A 20,592-nucleotide genomic window follows, 5' to 3' on the forward strand; every position below is an offset into this window, starting at 1 on the left:
TGAGTTAATAGTTTGGGCCTCTAATTTATACCTGCAGCTGAAACTTGTTAAATCTATGTTTTTCCCTAAAATTGAAAATATCTAAAAATTATAAAAAAATAGCTATATATATTATTTGATGTAACACATCAACAGTTATATCTGACTTTGAATATGTATTGTGATATTGCCCAAATGTATAAAAGGAACAGATCCGAATCCGAATGGAGACCTAGAAATGCATCGATCCGATCAAGATCCAACCCTTTTCCAACGGTCACTTTAGAAGGGTAACATTGAAAAATGAAAAGTTACCGTTGCTTGGCTCAGTGTATTTCTGAGTTGCTTCCATGAAAGCAGCTAATCCACGCATCGGGATTGGTATGTATACAACCCTGATTCTGTTTTGAACGGCTTGAATACAAAGAACCAGCCTCGAGTGATACTTCTCTGGACATGGATGAATTCCCCTCCCCATTCACCATACAAATCTTCTTCTTTTATTGGTACAAATAATAAATGTGAGGCACACGTGCAACACCATCTCTACCGTCCATTCCTGTAGCAAAGCCCGAGAATGCACCAGTTGCGACACCTTTCTGCTCTCCACTTTCCTTTCGGAGTTAATTTAAAAAAAGGATCTTTTCTTAGCTGCAGACTGCAGAGTTGAGTTCGGAAGGTGGACATCATATTCCAGAATTAGGGTGTTGTTTTTAATCCCTCAAACAATCTAAGTTCTAAATATCAACTGCCATCACAGACCCAATTTGGGGATTAGGGTTTTTTATTATGACTTCATTAAGGATTTGATTAGTCTTGGATTGGAGTTGGAAATCTACATGCATTCTTCCTTCTAAAATCTTGAAGCAAATTCTATGGCAATGCCCATCAAATTTGTGAAAACCCCATCTAATTCTGGACAGATAGCCACTTAAATAATCTGACTGATTAGGTTAGGATTTGAGTTAATATGAGCCATTAATGAACCACTGAATGTGGGTGGATTCTATTGGGTCTGGGGCTGGTTTGACCGCTGGACCCTCTTAATTCTCCATGTGATGTTGAGATCACCGCCATCATGTGGACCCATTATGACTTGAATCTCAGTGGTCTTAGCTGAGCCATGTGGCGAGTAAATGGCCCCCCCAAGAATGTGTTAGTGTTACAGCTGATGTGTACCCAACCCAGCTTTGCCTTTGCCCGTAGATAAATAATAAAATCAGTAATCCTTACTTCAAAAATCCGCCAGTCCAGTTGTAATAATATTTGATATTATACCAGAGAGCCCAGCATAGACACTCCAACCCCGACTGTCCCCTTCTTCATGCTCAATCCACTGTTCTTTAACAAAGCAGGCGAAGTAGACTCCTCGATTGCACTCCCAACAGGAACAGAGCCATCATAATTCAAAACCCTCTCTCTCTCTCTCTCTCTGCAATGGAACCCAGACCTCCATTCCTTTTCATCTTACTAGCACTCCTCTTATCTTCCACCGTCACCATCTCTTCCTCTCTCTCCCACAACTCAACTTCACCATCACCACCACAAATCTCTCCAACCAAATCGCCCTCACCTTCAGCTCCATCTCCAACGCCTACAAAACCTTCTTTCTCACCTCCAGCTCCAAAACCTTCAACATCGCCATCTGCTCCATCAACCCTTGATCCAAAACAGCTCCTTGCTCTGCAATCTCTCAATATCCCCACCGTCAAGGACCCCTGCATTCAGCCCTCCCTCCACAATACCACTCTCTGCGACAATGGCAAGCCCTTCCGCCACCTCCTCTCTCTCCGCCTCGTCAACTGCTCCGATGACGTTGAAATGTCCATCACCGCCCTGAAATCTCTAAGCACATTGCAAGATCTCGAATTCCTAAACTGCCCCATCCAGCCCGTTCACTTCCCCGCCGAGCTAATCGCCAGCCTCCGCTCCTTCTCTTGTATCAACAGCCTCCGTAAGCTGACCGGCGTTTTTCTCGGCCGCTTAAAGAACCTCACCGATCTAACAGTCTCTCAAGTGACAGTTAACGCCAGCGGACCGATTGTCATTTTTGGTAACTTGAAGAAGCTGAGGTCTGTAACGATTTCAAACGCCAATCTTACTGGTTATCTCCCCAAAAGATGGCATTTGAACTATACCCATATCGATTTATCTGGTAATCGACTCAAAGGAAGGGTACCCAGTTCATTAACACTTCTCGGCGACCTTGAGTTCTTGAATCTTTCTTCAAACACGCTCTCTGGTGAGCTCCCCACTTCGCTGGGGGACCTGTTATCGCTTACAAATGTTTCATTTGCTTCGAACTCATTGTCGGGTCCTATACCCGACTCAATGTTGGAGATTCCAGGTCTAGTTCACCTCGATTTGAGCTCGAACCAGTTCAATGGAACCATCCCGAAGTTCATCTCAGAGATGAAGCAGTTGAAGTATCTCAATCTTGAGAACAATAACTTTCGGGGGGTCATGCCCTTCAATGGGTCCTTCATAAAGAGGTTGGTCGTGTTCAAGGTAGGTGGCAATAGCAATCTTTGTTACAACCACACGATTATTTCGTCAAAGCTGAAGCTCGGGATTGCACCCTGTGACAAAGATGGGTTTCCTGTGTCGCCCCCACCGGCCCGGTCATCGGATTCATACGACAGTAGCAGCAGCGGCGACGACGATGAAAGTTCAGATGGTAGCAGCAAATCCAAGGATGATCATCGCCATGGACCAAGTAAGATTGTTCTTGGAGTGGCAATTGGGCTTTCATCTATAATTTTTCTAATTGTGTTCTTGGTTCTTCTCTCAAAGAGGTGTGGATGAAAGAAAGTAGAGATTAGTTTACTTTTTACATAAAAGGGGAAAAAAAAAAGAAATTTAGGAATTATAAGTTGGTTTTGTTTAATCATGACTCATGAGGAGTGGATGCAAAGGGAAGAAAAGATAAAGGTGGAAAATCATTGAAGGGGTGTAATTCTTTTTTTATATGTATAATTATTTCTTTCATTCTACTACAGCTGGAGAAGAAGAGTTGTCTCTCTCTGTTACCATTTTTTAAAAGTGTAGTTACTATGGATTGTATTATTGTTGTCATACATGTAAAAGAGTGGCCGATGATTCATTGGAGGAGCTTTTTTGTTGTTTATCTTGAAATTGTTTTCTTCATTGCTGTTGTCATTCTGACTCAGAGATGCTCCATGGTGGTAATGATGTTCTCTTATGGTGGGTGGGAGGGGAGTTGAGGATTTTTTATTGTTTATGTTGTTATGGGTAAACAACTAATCATTGGATTCTCTTCTGTTTACCTCTTTTTGTTAATACCATTCTAGGTATATATAGTTTTTATTTCTTCAGCCCTATTCTGCTTGTCTTTTAACTTGTTGCTTTATTTTTCTTTCTAAATTTTCAGAAACATGACTCGTGCAGTCCATTTGGGTAGGTGATGGGCTTATGGTTCCCATTTCAATATCCATGTTCAGACTTCAGAGTCAATTTGATATCCAAAGTACAAATCCAATATACTGAACCGGTGTCTGTGTCTGTCCTGAACGTTTGTCCCTCTTTTGCTTTTTCCAGGACTTTTTATTTATTGTTTCAAGGAAATTGAAGCTTATCTAGGGGCTAACGGCCAGGCTTGTACAAATTACTCTCACATATATATTAAAAAAGGGTAAATATAAAAACCTCCCATTGAGTTTTTCTGACAATCACAAAAAGCTCTCTTGTGTTTTGATGTTAATAAAAACTTCCCTTGTGATTCTGACAACAATGTACAAATACTTCCCATTTAAGGGTGCAAATGGATTGGATCATGATCCAATTTGAAATCCGATCTTATTTGGTCGAATTCAGATCATTCTTGTTTACCTTTGGATCGGACTCAAGAAGATCTGATCTATATATATATGTTATCTATTTATTTATAAATATATTTTTCATATTATGTTTTTATAAATTTGTTATATTATTTATTTTTTTATCAAAAAATTATATATATATGTATATGATGAAAATAATTAAAAAATACTTGTATATTTTGTTTTTACTTTATTTAAATTAGTATATTTTATTTTTTATTTTAATAATTTATTAATTTTTAAAGAAAATAAGTCGGATCTAATCAGATCCGAATATCTGACTTATCAATAAGATTCGAATCCAAATCGAGTCTTATCAAATCCAATCAAATTTTTAGATCAGATCGCATCCAACATTGTTAATGTTAGATCTATTCAAATATACCTTGATTCGAATCTGATCTGATCCATTTGCATCCTTACTCCCATTCAACATTCATTCTAGTAATAAAATCATTCAAATTATAAAAATGTGATTACCACCATTATGGTATTATTATACAATTTAAAATTGCAGTATTTTGTTTCACCACATACCTTGTATACTTCTGTTTGCCACTGTTGATAAATATAGCATGTATTTTGTTTCATGGACATTTCGTGATAGGCATTTATCAAAATGCCACCATATCATCGCCAAATCATCATTTTTTCAATCATATTCATCCGTAGGTATTGATATCACAAAAGTGAATTTTATTTATACGCACACCAAACATTTCCACAATAATTGAGAACATTTATTCATTGTTCCACTGATGTGGTGTTAATGGCACCTAGTTGTCCATAGACGGTTTATCAAATACTTTTCTCAGTTTTGAAGACAAATCAAATACAAACATTTATTTAATAAGGGGAAACTATATCAAACACATACATAATCTCTCTCGTAATGGCAAAATCTCTCATACCTATAAACGATGCAACAGTTGAATATTATTATTCTGGCCTTTTAAGACTCCAGTCCACACCAGTCTTCTAAAATATATGGGGCCCACTAAGAAATTGAAGGGAGAATGTTCGGGGTCGCCATGCCAAATTCACAGGCAAGATGCGGTTGGAGTGGGGGTATAGACTATGGGTGTTTCACAGCCTGCTGAACAGCTAAAGTGTTCATTGCTATCTACTGAACAACTCCCTTGGCCTATCCAAAGACCAGCAGCCATGCCAATCCCCCTTCAAATCACAAAAGAAGTTCAACCAACCATATCAAAATAAAACCGAAATCTACCAGATTTTATTCTTTCTTTTTTTTTTTTTTTGCTTTAACTGAATAAAGGAAATATTAGGAATGTGTCATAACCAAAATTCTTTAAAAAAAAATCCGAAAAAGCCCAAACGGTTTGACTTCAGAAATAAAATCAAATTCACAGTAAGAGGCCAAAGAAAACAACTCCAAAAACCTTCAATGTTCTTGCTAGCTTTATCCAAACCGATCTGTCAGATGATATTCTAGAAATCCATTAATGATTTATGAATCAAATTATTACTAAGAATAAAGGGTTTTGTTTTTTAGCAGAAAAGAAGCATCCACCACCTGAAGGTTTTACATATCTCATTCTTCAAGCATGTGAGATCTCGTTAAGTGTTGAACAATGTTGAGATTAAGGTTCAGTTTGCAAAGAGTATAAATACAAATATGTAGAATGCAGAACCTTATACTTTGTACTAATTTGTACCTGGTTATGTAGACTCTTCAGAGAGTCAGTGGCTCGTGAACTGCTTGTTGTTTTGCCACACTGAAAATTGGACAGACAATGGAACGCTACCCAGGTCTTATTAAGGCATACAGTAACTTTTTTGTTTGAGGAAATGAAATAAATTTTCTTTTTGGGTATTTTAATAAATATGCATATCAAGGAATCCATTTTACCCCAGAACCATCATTTTGGCCAAAAATTGTTGATTTGGTCAGTAAATCATTGACTTGGGCATTCGAACTATTCAGCAGCTGTTAGCTGTTTTTATTTTTTATTTTTATTTTTATTTTTTGTCAAAATGGTCTATCTATTTGATTCCAACGGTCAGACCATTCAACCCGGGAATCAGACCCCTGAATGGTTCATTGTCCAGTTTGATTTTAAAAACCTTGGGTAAAACTGGTATTTTGAAAAGAATATAATATTGCGTCAGCCTTTTTGTTTAGAAAGTTAAAAGGAGGAAATTGTATACTTTGTGAAAATTATAGGGGAGGTTTTTGCTAATATCAAAGCCTAGAGAAGCTTTATATGATTGTAAAAAAAATCTATGGAAGGTTTTATATTTTACACATAAAAAAGGATATAAATAGAAGGGAAAGAAAGGAAGTTATTGTGAATTCTCTGTCATCTCAGTAACATATATATTATATATTGGGTCCCAATGAATGAGTCCAAAATCATTTTCCAAAATTTTCTCCTTCCATGGAATAATGTTTATAGGTGATGGATTATGAGACTCATTTTTACAGTATTTTATAAATATTTTGACAACTGTTAAAAGTTACTTTTAATCTTTTTGAAAATAGATCGGAAGTATTTGAAGGGACAAAGTATCAAAAATATTTGAAAGTACTCATTTAATATGCTGATCAGACTCGGTTCGACGACCATTATACCTCTTCAACTTTGCTGAAGGTCGGACCAAGTTGACCAACTGAGGCCTGAGCTGGAATTTGCTGCGCACTCTTCCCTAAAACATGCCAACCATTGACCAATCCGGATCTCCTACTTCTCCCCCATCCGCCATCTCTACCCACAGGATACGACAGGCGCGCATTGGGAATATCACCCTTATTCATGGGGAGATGTTCCAAATGCACGGTAGTATCTCAGTATCTTGTGGGCAGGGATGTGAAAAATGTGTTTGAGCAGGAAATCCAGAGTGCCCATTGACATCCCTCTTTGAAACTTGGATCGGTTTTATGGTGGAGCCTGATTGTGTTATGTATGTGCTTATAATAGAAAATATTGATAGCTAATCTATTGCCTCGACTGTTGGTTTGGGTAATTTCTATGTGCAGATACAAAATAATAACAAATCAATGAGAATTTACAGTGCAAATCAGTGAGAAGGTGCAAAATCTAATTTCCCCAAATCAAACAAATGAAGTAAGAAACAGCATATATAGCTCCAATTAAAGTACGAAGTTCAATTTGACCTGACCTGATAAAAAATATATAAGAAGAAGAATTGACTTACTATTTTATGTATCAGAGGCTGTCTGAATAGATTTATGAATGTTTCAATTAGAATGTACCGCCATCTTTGGCTTTGTCGTTCCTCTCAAGGAACTCAATTACGGAGTGTGCAGTGCAGTAAGAAATGGCCTGGACAGTCACCATTGGATTCACACCAAGTGCAGTTGGAAATACGCTGGTGTCAGCCACAAAGAGCCCCTCCACCTCCCATGTCTCTCCTCTTGGGCTGACCACTGACTTGTCCCGGTCCACACCCATCCTGCAGCTCCCCATCTGATGCGCTGAAGCCACCGGCGTCGACAGCCCCCACAGTTTCCTCCCACTCTCCTCCTTCACAAATTTCTCAAACTCGTCTTTGCTTGCTCGCTTCACATTTAATTTCCTCCCCTCACAATGATGGGTTCCAATCTCTTCCGCCCCTGCTGCTGCCAATATTCTTAGCACTTTCTCTACTCCCTTGCTTAAATTCTCTTCATCTATGGCATCCAGTCGATAACTCAGCGAGCTTTCTGAGTTCACCTGGCCTGATCCTTTGTCTCTCGCCAAAGCAAACACATGGGCGGTCCTTGAGAACCTAGACATCCTCTCTTTGAAGTCAGTACCTGAAACCCACGGCATCAGAACTGAGAACAAACCTGGGTGCAACGATGGGGTCTGTAGAATTGCACCATAGCCGGAGCCCTCAAACCCTGCAACAACTGTCGACATTGATGTAAGTATGCCCCCTTCATAGCTCCGTTTATCTTTGAGCCACTCATCACCATTTGATGAAGCTGGTTCATCAGCGAAGTAGCCCCATGCCAACACAACTGGATGAACACGGAGGTGTTTTCCGATGTTGGTATTCTTCAATCCACTTCTCTTTAACAGTACAGGTGTTCTTAGAGCACCACAAGCAACCACTGTCACCTTCGATTCAACAACACAAATATCATGTCCTCCACTGCCATTATCTAATCTGAAAGCTACCCCAATGGCTGTGCTTCTGTTGTTCCTCCTTCTCTTTCTCTCATGTAAGACCTTCAAGGCCTCACAGCCTGGAAGAATAACGCCATTACCTGAATCCACTAAGTCGACCAGCCATGTCTCTGCGGTGCCTTGCTTCTTTCCGTCCTTGCACCCAAAACCACACCACCCACAGTAGTGATCCATTGGCGCATTTTGCGAGACTCTGCTCACTGGGTAGCCCAACTCAAGACACCCTCTTCTTAACACTGCATTGTTAAAGCTTTCTTCCTGAGTATCAACTTGAACTCCCATTCGATTGCAGACGACATCCATGGCTCTATTGTAAAGCTTGCGATCAAATAACTCAAGCTTGTGACTGTAACACCATTCCTCCATGACATGATCAGGAGTTCGTATCGAAGCAGACCAATTGACCGTGGAGCCTCCACCAACGGTGGCGCCTGCAAAAAGGAAGACGCCCAGATCGTCGGTGGCTGTGAGACCACCGTCTAGGTACATTTGCTCGAGACTGGGTCCTTCCAGAAGTGAAAGATTGTTTCTTGCAAAGTATTTTCCCTTCTCTAAGACGAGCACCTTGTAGCCTGCTTTGGCAAGAACAGCAGCTGCTACACTGCCACCAGACCCGGATCCCACTACGACTGCATCACATCTTATAGTTAAAGAAGGAGAAGATATCGAGGGAGTCTTGTTTCCATGAAAATGGTTAATTGTGACAGGAAACCCAGATTGTTCAAGGTATTCTGCGATACTTTGTCTTGGGTGCCTTGGATTGATGAGGCGTCTATAGAGAGGCCCAAAGAGCTCTTCTTTTTTCTCCTCTTCTTCTGAAGTTAAATCATCTTGGTCTGTTTTGGATGCTTGAATTCGGTGTTTGAAATCTGGATCTGGACCACAGTAGCCTAGAGCCTTCCATGATGGGTTCTCATTCTTCTCGTCTACCTGAAAAATACAAGAATTAGAAAACCGAGGAACCAAATAATCTTCAGGGTTTGTGCTTTTAAAGCCCAAAAGCACAGAGTCCCGATTTCAGGCTTTCTGCATTGGCCATTGGGGCTCAAAAGGGCTTTTTCAGAAGCAATTATTACCAAATCTCATATTAGCTCTAAAGCTCAATAGCAAAACTTTATCCAAACAATACTTCTTAAAAAACTTATCCATAATATTCAAGCATTTTATGCTTGACAATTTTTTTTTTCATACTCATGTCAAGTATGTAGTCAGGTGATATAATATAGTGTGGCTCCTAGTCCTACAGAGGTTTTTGATAATTAAGGTGATCATTTCTAGCCCGGCCTGGAATATTCTGGGTTTGGGACTGGGTTTTCAGGCCTCTAACATTTATTAGAAGATGACACATATAACATATCTATTGCTATATAAAACAAATGCTTGTCTATTAAGGTCATAAAAATTAATTCCAAATATCATATATAATATATAGTTATTGTATATATAAATTATAACATATATTTCATACATATTTTATATGCCACATATATATTTCAAGGTCCAGGCTATAGCCCAAATCATCAGTGTGGAAAGCCCAGCCGGGCTAAGTGATGATCCTCAGTTTTATGTCCATGTTTCTACAATGACGAGTGTTTGAATGGTGGCATAGACAAAACAAGCTCACCTCTGCGCTGTGACCATCATCACACAAATTTTTGTGACTGTCCATCAAAGTACAGACATGGTCTCCATTGGCTTTAAATTCAATACACCGAGTGATTCACTTGTTGGTTCAAATAAAAACACTGTCCATGCCAAAAACCAACATGCATTTTGCTTTGGCCAAATTAATAGTCTGATTTGGAAATTGTTTGTAGAAGAAACATTTCTCCACCATCCAATTAAATGCAATAAAAAAATTGGAGGATATGGAAAAGTACGGATAGGCACCTACCCCAATTGTATTTTGGGCCTAAAAATTTTGATCATGGATTGAACTGTCATTCTTCCTATTTTTATTCTTTTTATGTTTAAGCTAATTTATTCATGCATAAATTAAGAGATGGTGGATTAATTTTTAGGGGGATTTTATAGTTCAGTCCACCCCTATGGTGGAGTTCAGATTTATAGGGATAGATTGAATCCTGACCGTGGATTGATGTCAAATCCACGGATAGGATGCGATTTTAAGAAAGGTACTAATATACTAGAAGGGGGCTGCAATTTCAGGAGTAAATTACAGTCCACTTATATGTAATTTTTTCAATGTTCTCTGACTGGTTGTACATGTTAAATGAGACTTGCGAGTCAAATCCCACTGTCACCATTGGTTGGGGTGATAATCACATTGCTGTAGCGCAATACTGAAACATGCAAATCAAGGCCTTTGACGTATTGGTATGGCTCTTCCTTGAATGTATGAGAGAGAGAGAAAGAGTCGGTGCTGACCATTGTTATGGGGGCACTAAATGAAAGTAAAACAGAATTGGGTATTAATTTTGCATCCAATCAAGATTTTCTACGCAACGAAACGCAGCCATATACAGTAATGGTTTAATCATATCTTTTACTTTATTTTCTAAATTAGAACCTCTTTCCCAAATAAAATATAAAACTGAAAGGCAATTGAAATAAAACCTTGGGAGAATGACGGTTCAGCCCAGGGTCAGAATTTATAGGCTCCAAGTACTGTTGGGTACGTGTCAGCTAAGAATTGATACCAATTCATGGGTGGGCATTGGTGTATAGAGTGTGGGTTGTTGACATTTTGAATATTTATAACTCTGTAGTGGAAATCAAAAATTTTTATTGAACTTGTCCGTACTTTTCTTTAAAACCTCCGACCTATGTGCCCATGCCCAAACCAGGCCAAAGTTGTGTACGGCTTTAGCTTGGGATGGGTTTGGGCTTGCCAGCCTGGGCTTACATTGGGCCTTGGACCGGAGGCCATGTCTTAGGATTTGCCCCAATTGGCTCTTAACTCCATCAGATCTACTCAGTGAACAAATTTCCTACTCACTTTTTCTACCCAAACCCTACCCATAATACATTGCAGCCGCACATCTTATTAAATACAAGATGGTGATGTGTGGCTGAAATCAAGGTGGGTTGTGGGTAAAGATTAGTGGGCAGGAAATCGATTTGTTGGTTATACACTCTATGCCATTCTATCCTTGTTGGAAGGATCTGGTGGTTGCTCGGTATGTGGTATTACTGATTATGATGGTGTTTGAAATCGTTGCTCTTTCTCCATTGCCCTTTTCTAAGAAAACAATAATGCAATGGTGTACCATTTTCCCAGAAAACACTCATATATTTCGTTTGTTTGTTTGTGATATTGTCCGATCTGAGGTCTTTTGAACTGAAGACGCAATCAAATAATCTTGCTAACAGGACAAGGCCGAGGTGAAAGGACAAACCCACACACTAAGATCTACAACCAGGAGAAACGTCAGAGTCTCGAGGAGTTGTTCCCTGGTAGGTACTTCAACGCTCAAGTTAGTTGGATAGAGAAAGAGGTGACCGGGCCGAGCAGGTTGAAATAATGCTAGTCCGGGCCGAAGAGATAGTGTAGAGAGATATTCCAAGAGTATTTTTTTTCAAAAGTCCCTTACCTCGAGTGGGGAGTACTTATTTATAATTGGGTTTCTGTGTTCTAGATGGATAGAGCTCCCAGGGTAATTGGGATGAGATCGTCCACCGAGGACTTCGAGAGGTTTCCGCTTCCCTATCAGAGTCTACTTCCTTGTCCATGCAGGACACTCCTTAATTGTGCTCTTCCATCACACGTGGTGCCGATGTGGCTTGAGAGAGGACATTTGTAGAGGTTGCCATGTGGCATCTTTGGCCAGCTCAACCATCACCCGAACACTACTCCCCTAGTTCTGAAGTCGAGGAGTGTAGTGTTCGGTTGTGACTAGGCGTGGAAGAGCTCTACGGTCCTCGGTTGTGGAACTTTAATTTTTTCAAGTTGACTAGCCAGAGTAAGGTTGGTTTTCTAGGCAAACCGGCCAGTTCAACGCTCATGACGTTTCCGAGATGGGTCGACAGACGAATTGTTTCATCTTTCTGAGGTCATGGAGTGCGAAGTGTGGCATTGAATCGGCGTCGTTGATCTAGTTTGATTTGAACCGTTGGCTGCCTTTATAAAAAGGGGGTAGATGAGCAATTTAACTTTGCCATTTGAGAAGAGTCTATGCCTTGGAGTTTGGCAAACGTCCCATGCTTGATATCTTAGGTGTCTCGAACTTCTTTTTTTTCTTCAGTAAGATGTCTTTCACTACATCTTCCTTGTCTTACCTTTTCACCGGGTACACTTCGGTGGATGTAGTCCTCAGCGTGAGGCGACCAAGGTTAGGGTGCCGGAGACTGATGCCAATGTGGTCAAGGTTGGTGACGAGGGCAACACTGAGATCTAAGAGATCGATGCTGACAAGGTGGCCGAGGCCGATGTGGAGTCTAAAGAGAAAACCCTCGAGGGGAGACTTGGGGAGCGGTTTGCCTCAGCTTAGTGTAGCCTTTCTCCAGGTAACCCGGCTTGGATCTAGGAAGTGTATCGCATTCCCGAGGAATACGAACTGAGGTGTCCTGGGAGAGGGGAGAGGGCCATTATGGCTCGTCCCGGGGAGATTTGTGTATATGTCCATAGTTTGATGGCCGGCCTGTTGATGTTTAGATACTTTCTCCACTTAAAGAAGCATAAGCAAGGGTACTACTACTTGTCGGCCAAGTCGATCACTAAGGTGCTTGTGGGGCTCCCTCTTCCATTAAGCACTAGAAAGAGGGTTTTTTTCTTTGTGAAGTGCCAAGGAGGTTGGCTATTCTCCCTCACCCTATCCATTCTGAGGACCAAGGATAAGGGTCCTTCCCAAACTGAGCTATCGAAGGAGGAGAAAGTTGTTGTGAGGAGGATAGTGCAAGTGCACACTCGGGAAGTACACATCATCCCAATTGTTGACCATAGTTGGGCTGATGTGCCCTTAGGCTGATCAATCCTAGTCCGGTTTGTGGGTTTCACGGTCTTTCTTCTTTTTTTTGGTGAGCTTGCCTAACTTTGTAATGAATTGTGTAGATTCGGACATGATTGGCGCTGAGAAGAGAGCTCGATGTATGAAGGTCGCGGCTGCAAGGAAGGCACAAGCAGCTAGGACCACGGGCTGCAACTCGGGACTGTGGAGCTTCAACGCCACTCGATAGAATGCACACCTCAATAGGGGAAGAGTCCAAGGTCGATGAAGGAGGTCATGGTGGTTGACTCTGAAGAGGCCACAACTTTGCTCAAGCGGTCCTTGTTGTATAGGGGGATGCTCCAGAAGACACTTCGGTTGAGGATTCAACCAGTGTGTGCGTTCAACAATGGTCGATTCGACCAGAGGACACCCTTGAGATGGAAGGGGTGGCCAAGCAACTTGTTCGGGGTGTAATGCTCCCTAGAGGAAGGAAACTAGAAGTTACACCAATAGCTTCCTGGAGAGCGTGGCTCTTCATCAAATCATGGTGGTGAGTTCAGCTTTACTTGTTCTTCCTTGTTTCTCTTCTTTAATATTAACTATTTGATGTCTTGTGGTCGGTTGTTCAATCACTGACCTTGTCGACCACCTCCTCAATTTGCACTAATTTTATGAGTCGCAAGAGATAGAGAATACCTAGTTGAAGGTGGAGTTGTCTGAGATGAAGCCCGACACCGAGGAGAGGGACGACATTATCTGTAAGATGAAGAGTTGCGCCCACGATCTCAAGGTGGCGACAGATGTGCTGAGGAGGGGGCTCGAGGAGGCTGAGGCGAAGATTGCTCGAGCAAAGGAGGAGGGCATCTCTGAGTATAGGTCTTCAGAGGCTCATCAAAATGAGTTGGGCAACTACCCTACTAACTCCTGGAAGGAAGGATTCACCCTCTGTCAGCAGAGGGTGATACGTTAGTTCCCAGAGGTGGTCGAAGTCATTTAGGGGTTCAACTCCTTTGATGCCGAAGAGCCTGATGGTGGGGATGTCATTATTGTTGATGAATAGAAGTTGGGTCTTTCTCCTGAGCATTTTTTGTGTTGTTCTTCTCTAGATTTGTGCATTGATGTCGATAAATCCACGAAGGTATCCACATTGGAGAAGGTCTTCTAGGTTTTGGTGAAGGTCATGATAGCGCTTAGTCTTGTAGTTGTGTTCACAGTGGAAGTCACAAAACTTGTCTTGATTTCTCTTGTAGCCCTGGGTTTTCATCTTCTCAAGCCACCTAGCAAAGCTACGATCATGGATTTGCATCAGCATGTGAGCCCACAAAGCGTTGAGTGGAGTGAAGTTGTGATACATCGGCGACAAGATCCTTGGTTTGTGGTTAGGTCGACGATCTTGCCTCTTGGTGTCTCGACGCTTCCGGTCGTGTTGGTCTGCATCCTCTCCACGCAACGCTTGGGCGTCTTCGGCATTCATATACTTCTATGCGTGTTTCATGAGTGTGGTCAGGTTAGGCAAAGGGTTATTTTGCAAAGAGAAGCTGAATATTGAGGAGCGCAGCCCGCTCATGATGGAGGCCACAGCCACCGACTGATCTAGAGTCCAGACTTAGAGGGCCTTAGCATTGAACCTCACCAAGTATTCCCTCAAGGTCTCTCCTTTCCTTTTTCGCACTTGCATGAAGTTGACCGACCTCTTCCAATGCCTTTTGCTAGCGGTGAACAATGTCAGGAACTGTATCTCCAACTGCTCCCAGGAGGATATGGACCACAGAAGAAGGGAGGCGTACCAGGTTCTGGCGACTCCGTGGAGGGTGGCAATGAAGGTCTTGCACATGAGAACATTAGAAGAGTTGTGCAACATCATTATCACCTTGAACCCCTCAATGTGGTTGTTGGGGTCCGAGGTTCCATCATATTTCTCGAATTGAAGGGGTTGCCATCTGATTGGGAGGAGCTGGTCGACAATCTCTTAAACAAAGACGGGCTCTTTGGCAGGTTGTTGATTGTGGTGTTGCTTTGTTGGTTGAGCCAACGGAGGTGCAACACTTCTATCTACTTAGTTGTGCTCTAGTTCGGCCAGACACTCCCCTTTTGGGATTGCAAGCCAATCTCGAACTAATCCAAATTCGACTACCGAGATTAGCCACTGTTGTAGATGTTGGTTGTGTCATTCTTTCGTCGGCACTCAGGTGGAGTGATGGGATCTACTACGGGCGTCGTGCATGCGAGGTCGGGCTGGGGAGTCAGATCTTCTAGTTGGTCGTGGTCAGATTGGACCCTGTGCCTATCTTCGTGGCACCTTTTGGGGTCCTCGGTGTGAGGATCGGCTATAGTAGGTGCCTATGCGGCAGGGCAAGTGGCTTTGTGATGCGAGCTGGTTGCTCCAGCGTCTCCATCATGGATAGGATATGATTGATTTTCTACTGCATGACTTGGAATTGTGTGGGGTCAACTGTGGTATGATGTAGGGGTTCCTAAGGTGGAGAGCTATGAAGTGAGCAAGATCCTCAATATGGGGAATAGGCTCTAGAGCGATCAAATGTGCTTTTAGGCATGGCTGCTTTTAGTGCACGTAAAGGTGTTTGGGAAATGACATTTCGTATGCTTCCCACAGACGATGCCAATATGATGTTGTCTGATCTGAGGTGTTCCAAACCGATGATACAATTAGATAATCCTGCCAACTGGACAAGGTTGAGGTGGAAGGATGAAGCCACACACTGAGACCTGCAACCAGGAGAAAGGTCAAAGGCCTAAGGAGTTGTTCCCCAGGTAGGTACTCCGATGCTCAAGTCAGCTGGATAGAGAAGAGGTGACTGAGCTGAGCATGTTGAAATAATGCTGGTCCGGGCCAAAGAGATAATACAGAGAAATATTCCAAGAGTCTTTTTTCAAAAGTCCCTTACTTCGAGTGGGGAATACCTATTTATAGTTGGGTGTCCGTGTTACAGATGTATAGGGCTCTCGAGGTTGTTGAGATGAGGTCATTTGTTGATGTCTTCGAAAGGTTTCCTCTTCCCTGACAGAGTTTGCTTCCTTGTCTGTGCAAGACGCTCCTTCTTAGTCGCACTCTTCCATCACACGTGGTGTCGACATGGCTTGAGAGAGAGGATGGCTACGGAGGTCGCCACATGGTATCCTTGGCCAACTCAACCATAACCCAAACAATTTGGTTCCATTGTTTAGTCTGGACCTACTAATCTCATCAGATCAAATTGATCCAAACTTTGGCTTAATGTTGTGTTTGGTATAAGAACTTTTGTTCAGCTAGCTTTCTATTTGTCTCTTATTTTATATCAAACCAAACACAACCTAAGGAGAAGAGTGGACCACAGAATGGATTTTCCTCTTTAGGCTTTAAGTACTTTAGTACAAATGCTGACCCAAAGAAAATTTGCACTCTGAACCAAATTTTCTAATCTTTGATAAGAATACATTTTTGCACTGAAAATAAAAGTAAATTTTCTTTTTCTGTTTTTTTTTTCTTTCAAAATGGGACCAAAGTTTGCTTCTGTTTGTGTTTGGTAAGGATATGTCGACGTACTGAAAAATGAACTAATTTTTTCATAACTGCTTTTTATTTCAAAATGGGAGAATTTGCACACAAAGTAGGTCAATGTAGAAAAAGTAAATTCCACTCTTTAAATTTGTATTTATATCAATCACAATCAAATAAAAAGGGCAAAGCAGTGCATGAGGCTCTTGCCAATGTGGGGTCTAGAGGGACATATGTATTTTGGCCGAATATATTTGCATTTATAAAAGGCTACAATAGCAGGACTCTTTTCCATTTATTCTTTAGGCCTAGTTTGTTTACAATGCATCATTAGTATTAGTTAAAAAATAGAAGTGCAAATTCTGATTTATTTCTATTTTGCCTTATGTCTTATTTTATTTATTTACATTGCATAAATAAAATAAAATCTGAACCAAAGCAAAGCAAACCTGAATTTTTATTTGTACTTCCATGCATTTGTACTAGGGCAAAAGAAATTGCACTACCAACAAAACAACCTTAAGGCTGTGTTTGGTTTAAAGGAAAAAGTAAGGAAAGGAAGGAAAAGGTAAGGAAACTTTTACAAACCTTGTATAGGCTTTTTTAGCTTTCCCTTCCTTTCATTACCTTCTCCCTCAAACCGACCATAGCCTAAGAGAAGGCAAAATCTATGGTTCATCACCTGCACAATGCAACCAAAAATGTGATCCATTGATTGATAAAATGTTACGCCACAGCTTACATTTTTAACCTTATTAAATATGAACCAATAAAAGATAAATAGGTCAAGTAATGTTTTTAACATAATTAGTTGAAATCTTAATTTAATATGTAAAAAATATTAGTCAATACACCACAAATGAACTCGAAAAAGAAAAATAAAATGAAAGGTTAACTAAGGCAAGGTGACAAGGCACATAACTGCTCCAAAAGTAAGTAGACTATGTGATTGGTAAATGCATACCATGGATGTTTTGGCATGTTGATTGAAATCTTGATTTTATATATAACGGATATAAAAAAATGCACTTATTTACAGTAATTGGAATCCACAAGTACAACCAAAATGAAGGTTAACCAAAGGCACAAAAATACTTCGAATAGAAAGAAGAAAGTGGAAATAGTAGAATTAAAAATTATGATTTTTGAACTACCGTTAACCTGGACGGTTGAATCGTTGAGCTTGAGAACCGTTCAGGCAACCGATTCTGTTTTACCTTAAACTTAATCTCTAACCAAAAATCATTGAATAAGTCAATAAACTATTAACCCAGACAATCAAACCGTCTACTAGCATTGCTCCAAAGGAATAAGAAACATGTGATTTTATACAATCTAGCAATTGCCCAGAAAAACAGTATCATACCCTTATCGTCATAGACATTGCTCAAGAAAAAAGCCAAATATAATAAATAATGGGACCGCCCAAAGTTTATGGGCCTCACATGCCATTATGGTTCGTGGGTACTGTGAGATGGTCCTTTCTCTGGAGTTCCAATTAGCGCCCCATACAACACGCCCCACAAGTACATCTTAGCGTGTTATGGCAACATCTTTATTTATTATTGGGAGATACTTTTAATGTTGTGGGACATGTTCTGTTGGGATGATATAAATTCCTTTTTCGGTTTGTTTCCCATATTATCTTAAAAAATAAAAATAGAATACAGATATCCCTACAGTTAAAAGTGTGTTTGGTAGGGATTGCAATTTCCCCCGTAAAATCGGGGCCTCGCCCCGCTCCGCTCCAAATGGGGCGGGTTTTCCCCGACTCTAAACAAGGATAGGGCAGGGACAGACAAAATGATTTTTCTTCAAATCGGGTATGGGGCATGGGCAGGTTTTGTATATAATTTCTCGAACCCGAAGGTAAATTAGTAAAATATATCTAGGTTTAATATTGATATTTAAAATATCTTTAAGTTTTCCCTAAATTTTTAAAATCCTACAATCCCATAATTTTATTTTTGAATTATCCCTAAAGTATTGTAATTCAATTTTAAAATACCTCCAAATTCTTGTATCTTTTATATAAATTATCCATAAAATATATATTTTTTAAGAAATTACCTTAAAACTGGGAAATAGTAATTATTAATTTCTTTAAATATTTTGTTTATATATTCATGAAAATCAATAAAGAAAGACAATAGTTCTTCATATATCTTACAAATCCTAATAAACCCAAGTTTAATGTTATTATTCTTTCAAAACATTAAAAAGAAAATAGATAACAAAATTTAGAGGGCTGAGGGAGAACTGAGAGTAGTTTTTTGACTGGAGAGAAATAATCTATACAATTATTTCATCCACATAATTCTCCACCTTTTTTTTTTTGCTTAGTTTGGGTTTAAACTGCAATTAACATATATACTCCTTTGCTATTCTAAAATTTGCAGATCTTACTGTCTCAAACAATGCAAAACTTGATTTAAATCTTTCTTTTTGTTAATTTTGCTTTAATTTTTTGCAATTTCTATTTTTAAATTTGATACCCTTGTTCTTGGGGATTGAAATTAAAATATGCCAGAAGTCTGAGAGAGTTTGAACAATAGCCAATAAACCAGCCTACTATCCCATTCAACGATTTAATAAAGGGAATGGAGTTGTATTGTACCTGAGTGAAGAAGACGAATAGAAGGAGAAGCTTGAAGATTTTGAACAACATCCTCAGCAAGCTAAATGAACTGGTTGACCATGAAAGAAGTATCTCCTCCCGTTTCTTCTGTGAAACCTGAGAAAATTTCTGGAAGTAGGGGAATTTAGTTGACAAACTGGATTTCCCAGTCAATATAAACGTTCCGAACCATGTTGAGAGGAGCCATAGAGTTAAGCGGAGGATACCCACCTTTGGAAGTGGTAACTTTTCAGTTATAATTCCTGCAACCTACATTCTCGAAAGCTAAAAATATTGAAAAATACAAGAAAAGGAGAGAGAGAGAGAGAGAGAGAGAGAGATTTCTGTTATTATGTTCTTACAAGTTGTGGAATTGCAGTGGTGGAAGCAGAAGCCCAATAAAAATTGGAGAGAGAATCATCTTCATCAGTGCCAGAATGGTTAATAGACGGCAAAAGGGTGTCACACAATGTGCATAATGAATGCATTTCGCGAGAAGAAAGTGAATTCACAGTAGTTATCTTCTCTGGATAGCTGAGATTTGCAGGACGATTCTTCTCCATTCTTCTTTTGCAATGAGTGGAGTATTGAAAGAGCCCTTCACAAGAAGTTCAGAAGCATCCTGATTTATGCCAGCTTTCTCTATATATAGATAATGAAAAGCCATGTTTCATATGGTCTCCAATCTCCGTATGTCCTATTACCTTCATTTTTATTTTCTACTGATCCAATAATATAATAAAATAATGCCAACCTGTGCTCACTCACATAGTAAGCGTCCTAGCTATTTGGTGCAGCAACTGACCAAGGCATTAACTCCTCCGTTAGATAAAATATTTATTTTTTATATATAATGAAAATTAAGCAAGACTTTAACTAATTAACATGATTGATTGAAATCTGGATTAGTGAAATGATCGAAAGAAAGCACCCTAGCTCTGTAATGGAAGTCATTGAAAAACTGATTAAACAATTTCTCATGGTGGAATAATATACTCTATCAATGACTAGTTAAATCAACTAAAGGAACACCAGAGTTATCAGTTGACGCAGATCTAGGGAAAGAAATTAAAATGATGACGTTTCCTTAAGAGCCTCGCCACTCTCCATACGGAAGGCAGAGCCAAGGGAGCCTCGGTCCAGACTCCAGACCCCAGAGGTGGTTAAGCAGGCAACAGGTGCTGTATTAGTATCTCCGATGCCCAAAAAGGTTTTTGTTTTTTTTTTTTTTGGTAAGAAGCTTTTTATGCGGTCGACAATAGGAGTGCAAAAAAAATGCATTAATTGGCACCGGATGTACTATAGACAAAAACAAAAAATTCATGGAAAAGTATGGACAAGCCCAATGCAGATTTCTGATATTTCTAAACATTCAAAAGATCAACAACCAACATTCTATGCACCAACTCTCGCTCGTGAATTGGCATCAATTCCAAACTGGCACCTACCCCAACAGTAGTACTTTGGGCCTACAAATTCTGACCCTGGGCTGAATTGTCATTCTCCCAAAACTCAAGGGGCAGAATACAACTATGGTAAAATATTGCTATTTACCATGGCCTTGGGGTAAAAAGAGTAATTGTCCTCAGTATTATCTTGACTAGAAAACCAAGTT

At 40.1% G+C, this 20,592-nt stretch overlaps 2 protein-coding genes across 5 annotated transcripts; one reads left to right on the forward strand and one right to left on the reverse strand.

Annotated features, from left to right (window-relative positions):
• Positions 1–741: 741 nt before the first annotated feature.
• LOC148877440 (receptor-like protein 51) lies at positions 742–3,106 on the forward strand. The gene has a single exon (XM_088951953.1). It carries the CDS (start codon positions 1,417–1,419, stop codon positions 2,782–2,784), a length of 1,368 nt encoding a protein of 455 aa, XP_088808079.1. The 5' UTR covers positions 742–1,416; the 3' UTR covers positions 2,785–3,106.
• Positions 3,107–6,860: 3,754 nt separating this feature from the next.
• On the reverse strand, positions 6,861–20,104 carry LOC148877441 (long-chain-alcohol oxidase FAO4A-like). Of its 4 annotated transcripts, XM_088941200.1 has the most exons (4): positions 19,340–20,104; positions 19,209–19,247; positions 18,978–19,106; positions 6,861–8,905 (listed from the first exon to the last, which is right to left on the reverse strand). In XM_088941200.1, exons 1-4 carry the CDS (start codon positions 19,538–19,540, stop codon positions 7,046–7,048), a joined length of 2,229 nt encoding a protein of 742 aa, XP_088797326.1. In that variant the 5' UTR covers positions 19,541–20,104; the 3' UTR covers positions 6,861–7,045. The 4 variants fall into 4 exon arrangements, with proteins under 4 accessions (XP_088797326.1, XP_088797334.1, XP_088797317.1 ...); XM_088941208.1 differs by lacking the exon at positions 19,209–19,247 and having other exon boundaries at positions 19,340–20,103; XM_088941191.1 differs by having other exon boundaries at positions 18,978–19,247; positions 19,340–20,103.
• Between the last annotated feature and the right edge of the window lie 488 nt (positions 20,105–20,592).

Source organism: Nelumbo lutea, chromosome 1 (genome assembly GCF_056320005.1).
Source record: "Nelumbo lutea isolate HS-2025 chromosome 1, American lotus-T2T, whole genome shotgun sequence".
Classification (NCBI taxonomy): Eukaryota; Viridiplantae; Streptophyta; class Magnoliopsida; order Proteales; family Nelumbonaceae; genus Nelumbo; species Nelumbo lutea.

Coding starts and splice junctions, on each gene's coding strand:
- LOC148877441 (XM_088941191.1), bottom strand. CDS start 19,540: ATGGAGAAGAATCGTCCTGCAAATCTCAGCTATCCAGAGAAGATAACT. Junction 19,248..19,339: donor CCACTGCAATTCCACAACTT/GTAAGAACATAA, acceptor TCGAGAATGTAG/GTTGCAGGAATTATAACTGA. Junction 8,906..18,977: donor TATTCGTCTTCTTCACTCAG/GTACAATACAAC, acceptor TGTATTTTTCAG/GTAGACGAGAAGAATGAGAA.
- LOC148877440 (XM_088951953.1), top strand. CDS start 1,417: ATGGAACCCAGACCTCCATTCCTTTTCATCTTACTAGCACTCCTCTTA.